The sequence below is a fragment of the Chelonoidis abingdonii genome, chromosome 24, assembly GCF_003597395.2.
Source record: "Chelonoidis abingdonii isolate Lonesome George chromosome 24, CheloAbing_2.0, whole genome shotgun sequence".
NCBI classification, from domain to species: domain Eukaryota; kingdom Metazoa; phylum Chordata; order Testudines; family Testudinidae; genus Chelonoidis; species Chelonoidis abingdonii.
This window is the reverse complement of record NC_133792.1, coordinates 15445226-15456310: the sequence shown is the minus strand read 5'-3', so window position 1 is coordinate 15456310 and position 11085 is coordinate 15445226. Positions and strand designations below refer to the sequence as shown.

The 11085-nt window shown below is 53.5% G+C and overlaps 1 protein-coding gene across 1 annotated transcript in view; it reads left to right on the top strand.

The window, feature by feature from the left end:
• Positions 1–357: 357 nt before the first annotated feature.
• FIBCD1 (fibrinogen C domain containing 1) overlaps positions 358–11085 on the top strand; it is a 34003-nt gene continuing 23275 nt past the window's right edge. The window contains exons 1-2 of the mRNA XM_032797783.2: positions 358–469; positions 9596–10072. Coding sequence (XP_032653674.1) covers positions 398–469; positions 9596–10072 — 549 coding nt within the window. The 5' untranslated portion in view covers positions 358–397. The remainder of the gene's footprint in view (positions 470–9595; positions 10073–11085) is intronic.

Below are 11085 nucleotides of genomic sequence, written 5' to 3'. Positions count from 1 at the left end.
CTTGGGTCTCTAGTCTGGGTGGCGGGGCTGCGTCTGTGCCAGCGAGGTGCTGCTCTGGGCAGATCAGTGGGAGGGAGGGAGGCGAAGTCCCCCCCCCCAGGCTCCAGCAGGGGAGGCGCAGGAGGGCGGCGCGCCGCCAGCCCGAGTCCGACGGGAGCGGCTGGCTGGGCCGGCTGGGGGAGCGGGGCGCTGGGCTGGTGCGGATCCAGCCCCGAACGCGCCGCAAACTTTGCCCGACGCTGCGCGTAGCGAGCTCAGGGGGTCGGCGGAGCGGCCCGGCAGGCTCCCGGGGCTCTCTCTGTTCCCGGGCCGGGGCGCTCCCTGCGGGGCGCAGCTTCTTCCCCCCGCCCCCCCTTTGAACCGGACTCGCTCCCGTCCCCCCTCACTGGCCCAGAAGATGGTGAACGATCGATGGAAAGACATGGGGAGAGCGTCTCCACTAGAGGACGGGCAGCAGGGGAAATCCCAGGTAAGGAGCGGGAGCGGACGGGTGAGCCAGGGGAGAGAACCGAGGGGACACTGGGTTCCCTCACCCTCTCTCCGGGGCCAGACAGCGCCCCCAAAACTTCCTAACACCCTGTGGGGCCCCCTCTTTGCATAGCGAAGCACCCCGGGTTACCCTGACCCCCCAGCCGCGAAGGGGGTGAGGGTACCCGGGTGCCTGCTGGAGAAAGCAGCCCCGGCAGGGCTGCCCAGGCTGAGTTTTGGATGGCAGGCAGGCTGTATGTTCGCTCCTTGGAGCCCTTGGCGAACAGGCAGGAACCGATGTCCCTGGCGGTTGGCAAATTCTCCCTGAATTATTTAGATTATTTATTTACAGTGAATGTCACATCGTGCTCTAGGAAAGTAACCGGGAGTCAGACAGGCAGCAGGTAACTGCGCCCGGCTGCCCCAGCCTCCTCCCCTTAGCTCACTGCTGCACCTTTAAAACACTTCACTCACTTTCTAAGAGAGGATGTTTGCATGTCGAATCTATGCTGGGGGCAGAGCTGGCCCTGGTAAGGTACAGACTCTCCCGGCACCATCCCCTGCTGGAATAGGCACTGGACCCTGCCTGGCTGCTCAGCACAGCTGAGGGGGAGGAGGTGACTGTGGTGAAGGGGGTTCATACAGCACTTAGTGCCCTGCAGAGATGTGGGAGTGTGTGCCGGAGCGTGCGTGCACCTCCCTGGAGCAGTGTGTGATAGCCTTGTGCATGTCCAAGCCAGTGTGTGTGTACACACAGGGGAATCCATGTGCAAGTCAGGAACACAGCCTGAATATATGTGTGCACACGTGAGTTTCCATGTGTGTTCTGCCACATATCCCAGGGTGAATGGGCAGGAACATGCATGCAAGACTGTGCGTGAACATGTGCATGTACGTGTGCGTCTGCCTGTACTTGTACTGCTGAGGGGGGTCCGCATCATGCGCTGCGTGTACCTGCAAAGAGCTAGAATACAGCAAGAAACAAACCTCCAGCTGATCCTTCCGAGGGAAGGGAAAGAAGCAAGGAGGAAAAGCTGGGGAGGCTGAGATGGAGGGGTAAGAGACCCAGCTCCCAGCAGGCTGGGTGGTGAGGAATCACAATAAGGAACCACGGAACTCAGAGCCATGTAGGAAACCCTGGCAGCTGGGACCTGAGCTTCCCAAATGTACCAAGGGAGTTGAGTCCTCAGCCATCCTGGCACAACCGCTTCCCCTTGGTCCTGTCTGCCATTGGCCACCCAGCCATATGTGATTTGACGGGAGTGATAGGAACGGATGTGACCATGGGCTGTTTGAGGATGGGGGTGGTGGTCCGGGTTCCCTAGGGACAGCTGCTTTGTTCTTCTTCACCTTCTACATTTAAACGTCCAGGCCCCAATTACCCCGGATGCCACCCGCATGTCAGCAGCTCTGCCAGGCCTGAGGGCTCCTCATCCCCATCAGGAGTTCGCTGCACCAACTTTCCTTTCATGCCTTGGCTAGGGTGAATGCCACAGGGAGAAGCCTGCCAGCCCTGGGGCCACAAGGGGGAGAACTTCTGTCCACAGCTCCCCTCCAGTTGTGCCCCATGTCCCAGCACGCTCCTTGCATGGTAGCCAGAAGCATTATGGTCTGGGCTAGGGCTTTCTCCGCTGGCAATAAATGAAGTTTCCCCTAGGGCAGGTTGAATGCTCAGCGCATGTGAGTAATACAGAGAACTGGCCCAGTTCCCCACCCAGGTTGTGCGCTGTGTAACAGAACAATCAGTAGAGTATGAATTAAAGCAGGGCTTTTCAAAGAAACCTAGGGGGAGCCGCATGTCCAGCTCACACTGAGATGCAAGGGATGTTGAGTTTTAGCTGCCTGAGATTCCTTTGGAAGCCACAGCCTGGCTCTTATTCATCTAAACGCAAGCAGACCGTTTTATAGAGCAGGTCTCCTACCATCTGCAGCATCTCCCCACCTCCCGAAAGAGCTTTACGGTGTATAAGCACCACCAGGCAGGCTCGGGCTTATACTGGATTACAGAGAAGAGCAGTGTAAAGAGATCGGGTGGCTAAATTAATCACTGCTAGGCCAGGCCCCAAGGGGTGTTGAAATGAAGATCCAGTTCAAGATGAAATTTGAGATGGGGCTGGTGTCAGCCTGGCGGGGATAATAGATGTAGCTGCACCACTGCAAACCTCTGTTGTCGATCCAACGTCAAGCAAGACATGCGTTTGAAACCTGTGTAGGCAAGCAGGTCATACAGAGAGGTTGGTTGCAGAAGGAAGGGGCTGCTGTGGACAAGGCTCTCATACCACTGGTGACAAGGTTGTGGGAAAGGACAGAAGAAGCCAGCCGGAGCTGGGGAGGGGAGTAGAAAAGATTTGTGAGGTCAGCTGGGGGCAAATCCACAGATGGTCTCAAAAAAACAAAACTGAAGTAGCCCTTGAAGTGAGCAGGGGCCAGCGGAGTTGTTTGGAGGGGAGTTGATGGGGTCACGCTTGTTGGCCCTGACTGTTTGAGCCTGGGGACGTGACTCCAGGGTGATCACAGGCGGTACATGTTGCCCAGATCCCAGGCCACTTTGTTTGGCTGAACACAAGAACATTGGCATATAGCACCAGAAGGGCAAACACTGAATACACTCAAAGGGTCCTATTCATAGTTACCGGCTGCTAGACTGACCTAAGGGGATGCGGGGGGAAAGAGAAGGACCGATACTTGCAGGGGACAGTGCTGCCATGGTGCAAAGTCAGCTGTGTGGCCGCTCTGGGTTCAGGGGGCATTTGGGGGTGGGCCTGGGCAGGACAGACCCATAGCCTAGCTAGTCAGAGGTGCCAGTTAGCTAGGCTGGGGGCTGAACTAACCGCAGAATGAATGAATCTCCCTCCAAGAGAGTAAAGCCACAGTCTGTGCTGATCTGCTTGCCCTCTAGGTGATCTGGTTAGGACATGGGAAGAGAGGACATCCAGGTGCCCAGAATAAGGTTGTGGAGTTGTGAGGGAGAGGGGCTTGTTATAGCCAGGCCCCTGTAGGTGAAGACTGGATGATCGCTCTGACCCTGAGCACTGCTCTGTCATGGCACGAAGGGGACATGTGAAGCTGGAGTATGAGGCTATGGGGTGTACGGGAGCAGGGAGGAGAACCCAGGAGTAGGGGGCTGCCTGGGACAAGGCACAGGAGTGCGGATGAGAGACAGGAGGGTGTGATGGGAAGGGGAATCAGGGAGTGTAGGGGAGGCGAGGAGGGGCAGTGCTCAGTGCATTTGGCTGTGTATGGAGCATGGTTTTCATGCTGCATGATGCTGCTGTGATTGATGTGTGCGCGCATGGCGAGGCCCGCCTTAAGTTGGGCAGTGTCCCATCGCCCTGGTGACTGATAAATTAAATTAAACAGTCAAGAAGGGAGATCCCCCAGAGCCAACGACGCTGGTCCCCCATCAGAGGATCTGACTTCTAAGGAAACTTCTGAGCATCTTCCTCGTCCCCTGCCTGATTCCAGCTCTTCTACCAGCCGCTCTCCATTGTCGCTCCCAGAGGTGGCAGATACACCTGCTGCTGAGGTCAGAGAAGAGCAGCTGCAGCCTCCCAGCCACCAAGTACAGCCAGTGAGTTCCTCTGCTTTGGGCACCCCTCGGGACAAGCTTCTTCCTTCCCTTGACAGGCAGCTACGGAACAGCTGCATGCATGTGTGAGGCAGCATGCATTCCGGGTGGCGCTGTGGCCCTCTTCCGGCACTCGCTCACATGGCACACCGGCTGAGGGGAGCAGGGGGCTATGCTGTTGTGCAGGGCTGGAGGACTCTCTGTGCTCCACAGGCAAAAGGTCCCAAGTGCATCTTCCATCCTGCTGCTGGGCGTGTGTCTTGGCAAGCTGTGATCTGACTAATGTCCTGCGTGTCTGAGTCCCTAATTCTCTCTCACTCAGCATGAGCAGAACTGTTGCAGGGCTCTTGGACAATGGGACTGGGGGGAATAGGCAGTATATACAGGCACTGCACTAGCCTTTACTGAATTGCTGGAGTACAGCCCTTTGCAGAGACAGGCCCTGTAGAGGGGTCCTGGGATCGGTTCCTGGGAGCCACCCTCTTTGGGTAATCTAGGCCCTTTGGCGCCATCTGACCCTTTCAGATGGTTTCCTCTTCAGAATCATCTTTGACCCAAGGATAAGAGTCAGACACAGCAGGATCTGGGGAGCGGTGGGGGGGGACCCTGAAGGCAAGGAAACCCCTTCTGCCCTCACATGCTGGCTGAACACTGCCTGGCATTCACACATCACACCCAAGGTCTACTGGCTGCCTCTGCCAGCTGAGCTCCTGGGCTGTCTCCTTTATTTCCCAGGCGGCCGCCGGTTCTTCGGAAGGGGACAATCCCACTGTCTTGTCTCTATCATGTATTCACCAGCAGCGACTTACGGGGCAGAGTGTGAGAGAATGCAGAGGATCACACACACGCCTGCTTTGGTGACCCAGCTCCCACCATAAGACAGCCAATCTACAGCTCCAGGTGCCGTGCAGTTAGAGAGGTTGTGTGCTGGGCCAGGCCCCTGCTGTAGCCTGGGAGCCCTGCTCATTAACTCAGAAGCCAGCCTCTCCACTTGCTGTCGCCTCATTTCACCAGTTGTTCAATTCCTCCACTGGGCAAATGTTGATGGTTGGAGTTTGACATTTATCTGACTTTCTTTGCTGGTTTCTATGCTTGTGCAGTGCACAGGAGTGGCAGCTGTAGCTGTGGGGGTGAGGGAGGGGAGAGAACTTACTTGCACGTGTCACAGTGACTTTTATGTTGAATGTTACTCCTTTTGTCTTTGCTTGACCCAAGCAATTGCCACAGCAGTTTAGATCTGCGCAACTCCTGATCTGCTATTTTGTTTCAGCCAGTGGCCAGCTCCAGCTGCTTTAGAGTAAGGTAGGTTCACAGAACAGTCATGCAAGTGAAGTTCTGTTTATAGAAAGCAAATTTTAGGCCCAGAGTTTCGTTACATCAAGAGTCTAAATGTGTTCTGCAACTGACTGGGCAGAAGTTAGTTTACAGAGGTGTGTCATCCAGTCTGGGGCAAAAACGGCATTGTGTGACTTAGGCAACCAACTGCACAGCTCAGATGTTTAAAGGAACCCCAATCCATAGGCCAAAGTCCATTCACAACAATTCCGTGAATGTATTTGCTAATAACAAATAGTCACAAGCAGACCTTGGCTTTTATAGAGAGAAAAAAGGGCAAAATGCTCGGAAGAAACCAAGGTCACATGGCAATGACATTCTGGGACGGAGCGATAGTGTGCCGAAATATTCCTGTAGTGCCATAAATAGACATGGCATCAACAGGACAGAGCTAAGGCTCACCCCCTGCTATGAAGAACTTAGGCAACATTGAAAACCTCAGCCCAAGCGATTTGGACACTCCGTTCCCCATTACAAAAGTAATGGAGATTGGGCTTCTAAATCCCTTAGGCAGCTTTGCAGACGTCAGCCTTGGTGTAAATCAGACACGGCACAGGCCTGTGGTTGAAGAAGAGAAGGGCCCGTGGGTTGCTGAAGGAAGACAGATAACTTGGGAGAAATGGATGCAGACAAGGAGGCTTAAAAACTCAGGGAAGCGAGATTGCAGGTCACCTGATTGCGAGGCGATTCCCAGCAGCCATTGCTAGCCAGGAAACAACCAGGAGAAGGTGAGTAGATGGAGGTGGCAGCCATCCGAGTCTGATCCTGTATTCAAGGGCTCTCTTTCAGAAGCAGGGGTGTCGGGGGAGATTCGGAGCAGCCAGCATATTTTCTAGATCCCAAACTTAATGTCTTATTTTTTCCTTCAGCCCTCTTTTGGCAGCGTCAAAGAAACAGAAGTGATGGCTGTTCAGTATTGCTGTTGATACTTCAGGGTGTGCAGCTTCAGAGTCATTTGTATTGTGCTAGAATAAGGCTGTTTTCTTGGCAGCTGTCATGGGAAGCAGCTGTACTGCTTACTAGGAACCATTTAAATGAAGTCTTTAACCCATTGGAATTGCCTGGCAGACCAGGTGCCTGACTGCATCCGTAGAGCTGCCCCCTGCTCAGTTCCACGGGATGTGCCAACAACATGGTGACACAAAGACAGGGGCAGCAGTAACCACTGGCATCGGGAGGGATGGAATGAAATGAAAGGGCTCGTGACACGGTAACATTCATGGCAGCTGTACCGGCTGTTGCAGAGACTGATCTGTGTTGGTGCATAAGTTTAAGCACATTGTTGCTGTCCAGCCAGTACAGGGAGCACTGCACATTGGGTTTTGTAGGCCTACATAAAAATTTGCCAATTTAAGAGATTTCTTAGCGTCAGCTTGGATTTTTTTCCCCTGAATCTAAGATCACGTTGCTAGGTAACAGTACCAATGTGAGGCAAATTCTGTTGGACTTTGAAAACGGTCATGAACTCAGATCTGGCCTTTCTGTAGTCTCCAGATGTGCACGTCCTAGCTGTAAAGGAGGATTTCTTCTTCCCCTCCATGCAGGGCAGGGGGAGAAGCTGGTGTGTGGTCTCAGTGTGCCCCTTCAGGAGGCTGGAAATAGGAATAATGTTGGGCAAAGCTGGAGTATCTGGTTTTGCCAATGCAGGAGTACTTGGGTTTGTCCAAAAGCAAACTAGGCTGGTTGGTACTCGGGTTCCACTTTATAGGAACGGCCAGGTATATGGTCCAGTCTCCACCATTGCCAGCTTGGTTGATCGTTTGGTATAAGCATGGAGTGAATTAGGGCTGGGGAGGATGATGTGAAAGCAATTAGGATTTGCTGGGGGATAGGAGGAGGCATGGAATTGTGTTCTCTTCCTCGTCTTCCATGACAGTAAGATCCCTTTATAGTCACAATGATCTAAATATGTCCTAGGCAGGTCACCTCTATGGATGACATGCATGCTGTCTGCTAGCCCTTCAGATCAAAACCTACCAGAGATTTGCCTTGAGTGAACACTTGTTTTGTCCTTTTGCTTTTATGTTCTCGGGAAGGATGAGACGAGGCACTTGTATCAAAACCTTGTCTGTTTTCCCCTTTGGTGAAACAGCTTCTTCTTTCTGTAATGCTCAGTCCCAGAGTAGCAAGAGAGGCTTTCTTCTCACAGCTTCTTTCCTTCTCAGAATGTGGTCTGTCAGTCAAAGCAACACTCTGATCCTTCTCCGACAGGGAGCTAGAAAAGGGGAGAGAGCGAAGAAGCAGCGCGTCTCCTGTTTCACACCAGCACAGCTCATGCAGCCTACTGCTGCTTGAAAACTGGCCTTGTGAGAGGCACTAGTTCATAAGGCATCTGACTTGCCCGTTTGCAAGAGGTGGTTGTTAGTCCAAACTGAATGGTGATAGTTGAGTCCATTCCAATGTGTCTGTCGTTGCTCTTGCATTTGGCCTGGGGCACTGAGAGGTTAAACGATCTTCTACCAAGGGGAAGAAACTAAAATTCTGCTTTGCATTTAATTGGACAACTAAAGGTGAACCACGCAGCGAAGTCAGACACCGTCTTTTAAGATGTGTAAAGATGGCCTCCAGTTTTTTCTCTGTGGTTTTTACATTGGAAATATCAGGCTTTCGCTTCCTTCCTTTCTGTTGGCAGATCTTGTTGAGATCTTCAGAGGACTTGGGTAGTGATTTCAGGATGGGTTGAACTAAACCTCCAGATTCAAACACCATTAAATACTGGGGGAGGAGGAGGGAGGGTTTGTAATCTGGACTCCATATTTTCCAGACTGGACCTCCATTTATCTCTGGTACCCTATGTCCAAAGAGCTAGCTCCTAGACATAATGGGTCAGATTCTCAAGGGTCTGATCCAAAGCTCCTCCAACTCTAAGCAATGGAAAATGACCCCAAATCCCTCTCCTAATGTACCCAAATCTCACACAGCCCAAGCTATGCCTTGATTTGCCAAGCTAACCTGAACTGTCCTCCTTGAAGCAACAGACCTCTGCCCAAGGTGCAGATCTGGCTTAATATGTTACAAATGCAGAGTAAACATGGTAACCTGTTTTCTCACTGAAAGCCTGCCTTATTGTCTTTGACATATTTCTTTTTAATGCACAGAAAGCTGGAGTCTGTGACGAGCACATGGCTGCCTCTTTAAGGGGGTCCCTGCAGGCTGGCTTCCCACACAGCCGAGTGCTGGTGTGTTTCATGTCTGCTGCTTTGCTCTTCTTTGGGTGGATAAATCCATCCTGAATTCTGTTGCGAGTCTCTGAGAAGGAAGGAGTTATTTTTGGCTGGACGTACTGGGAGGCCTCCACTCAGTCTTTCATGTACTCATCCAACCCGCAGCTTGAGTCACCTTAATGCAAATGGCTGCAGGACCCTGAATGAAGGGTGTTTGAAAGAAGGTGTCACTCCAGATAGACATGCAGGAGAGGACAGTGCCTGGGAAATCTTTGCAGATGCAGCAATTTTTATGTCGTTCCTGGAGAAAGTGTCTTTGTCTCTTTGAATATGCAACACTTTCCCAGCCCTCAATTCCTTGTGACAGCTGCAGCTGGGGTCAGAGGAAAATCATAGCCTCAGTCCTGCAGGTGTAATGAAAGGGGGAGGCAGCCAGCAGGAAAATGGGGAGCTAATCCACTCACGATGTGGCAGTCAGCTGACGGCAGGGCAGAAAGGAGCTGGCGCTAATGGGGATCAGATCTTTGTGCCTGGTGATAGATAAAACCTCCCTGCCTCCCTCCTTGAGCAGTTTGCAAGGATCAAGAGTCCTGCGGGTGAATCCAACAGGTATCGCGGGGAGAACTGACACAGGGGAAGAGACAGATCAGGAGGAGAGAGACGCTGGCTGGGAGGGAGCAGTCCTTCACCTGTGGGCTGCACAAACTGCCAGGGGGCAGAAGGCACATGGGCAAATTTCTGAGTTCTCCAGCCATCTTAGCTCCTTGGTGCAAGGTCCAGTAATGCAAGCTTTGCTCCTGGTGGGGGAAAGAGGGGCAGGAGCATTTGGCCCAGAAGGAAGGGTGAACCATCCCATTCATCTCCCCAGCAGATTGCAGGGAAGGGTTTGGTTAGGGATTTCATTAAACTTACGAGGCTGAGGAAGATATCTGAATGGGGACACAGTGGGATGGGGTAATGGAAGGGAGGGGTGTCTGTGATCTGCTATACATGACGCTTAAACCCTTCTAAATCTGCCACTTGGGCCAGAGAGTTCCACTAATGCTCTCTGTGTCCCCAGAGAATGAGCTGCAGCTACATCCTGTGCACAGTCCTCTTGTCTGTGGCCGTCCTCCTGGCCGTCACTGTCACCGGTGCCATCCTCTTCATGAACCACTATCACACCCCTGTCACGGAGTCCCCACCCATCATCAGCACCAACCCTGAGGAGGCCAATGCTCTGGTCACCATTGAGAAGGTGGACAGTTCCCGCATCAACATCTTCATTGACCCCAACTGTCCGGACCAAGCTGGCAGCTTCACCCGCCTGGAGGGCTTCCAGTCTTCCATGCTGCGGGCTGTGACAGACCATGCCACTGAGATGAAGTCATCCAAAGGGCAGGACCGAGCCCTGCTGGTCACTGTGGCGGATGAGGTGGCCAAGCTCCTGACCTACGCCACTCAGCTGAGAGCAGACTGTGATAGCCTGAAGAAGGGGCACAATGCTATGGGGCAGGAGCTCAATGCCCTGCAGAATGAGCAGGGGCGGCTGATACAGGTAAGCGGCACCTGCCAGTGTGGGCGGTCACGGGCTAAGGTCTCCAGGCATTGCTGAGGCCGGCAAACTGGCAGACTGCAGCATGGAGCCAGAGACTGGCTCTGGAGAGGGAGCGTAACAGCTCAGTTTGCAGGATTGTCCAGCCTAAATAATGTTAGCTGGAGGTTCTGGACTGGAGAAGGCGTGGTGAAGTCAGAACCGCTCCCTGGGCTGCACACAGGGCTCCAGTGTCCTACAACCTCCGGGTTCACCATCTTCCTGCCAAGGGGCACACATTGCAGGTGGGAAATGCGAGGCTGGGCTCTGGTACCACTCTCACCCACTAGAGACCAACTGCAGAGAAGGCAGCCATCCACCCCATTGTTGTAAGGCTAATGCCGCGTGCTGCTGGCTGGGGCAGGGAGGCATTGTGGGGGGGCCAGGGAGGGAGGGAGAAAGCAGCGCAACTGGATGATTCAAAGACTCATTGTATCAGGAGGGGCCACTATCCTTATCACCTTCCACTATCCCTACCGCCTTCCTCCTAGACGGACGGTGGTGCCACATGATGAGCTGGCCATAACTTTTCTCCAACTGCAGCCCTTCACTTCCTCTTCCATCCTCCCCGACTCCCAGAAACATCCCACCCCTCTCCTCTCAGTCACCTCTCCCCTTTGTGCAGTTATGCAGCCAGTTGCTACTTTTCGTCCCTGCGGCATGGGACTCCGTAGAGCTGGGTTCTAATCTCGGCTCTGCCGCTGGCCTGCTGGGTGACTGTGGCACTTTGGAGGTTCACCCAGGCCAGTAAGGCGTTGTGTCACCGCCTGCCCGGTAGCCCGGGGGCCCTCTGTGCTTTGCAGCTTTGGCTCAGAGCCCTGGCACCAGCAGCCTGCTCACAATATAGTGACTTCACTCTGGCTTCCACCAGCCTGGTTACTCCTTGCAGGGTAACATCAACAGGCCCGAGGCCCTCCCAGACAATTTTTCCTGCAGTGTCCAGTCCCTCTCGCTGGACACTCATGGAAGTTATGAAG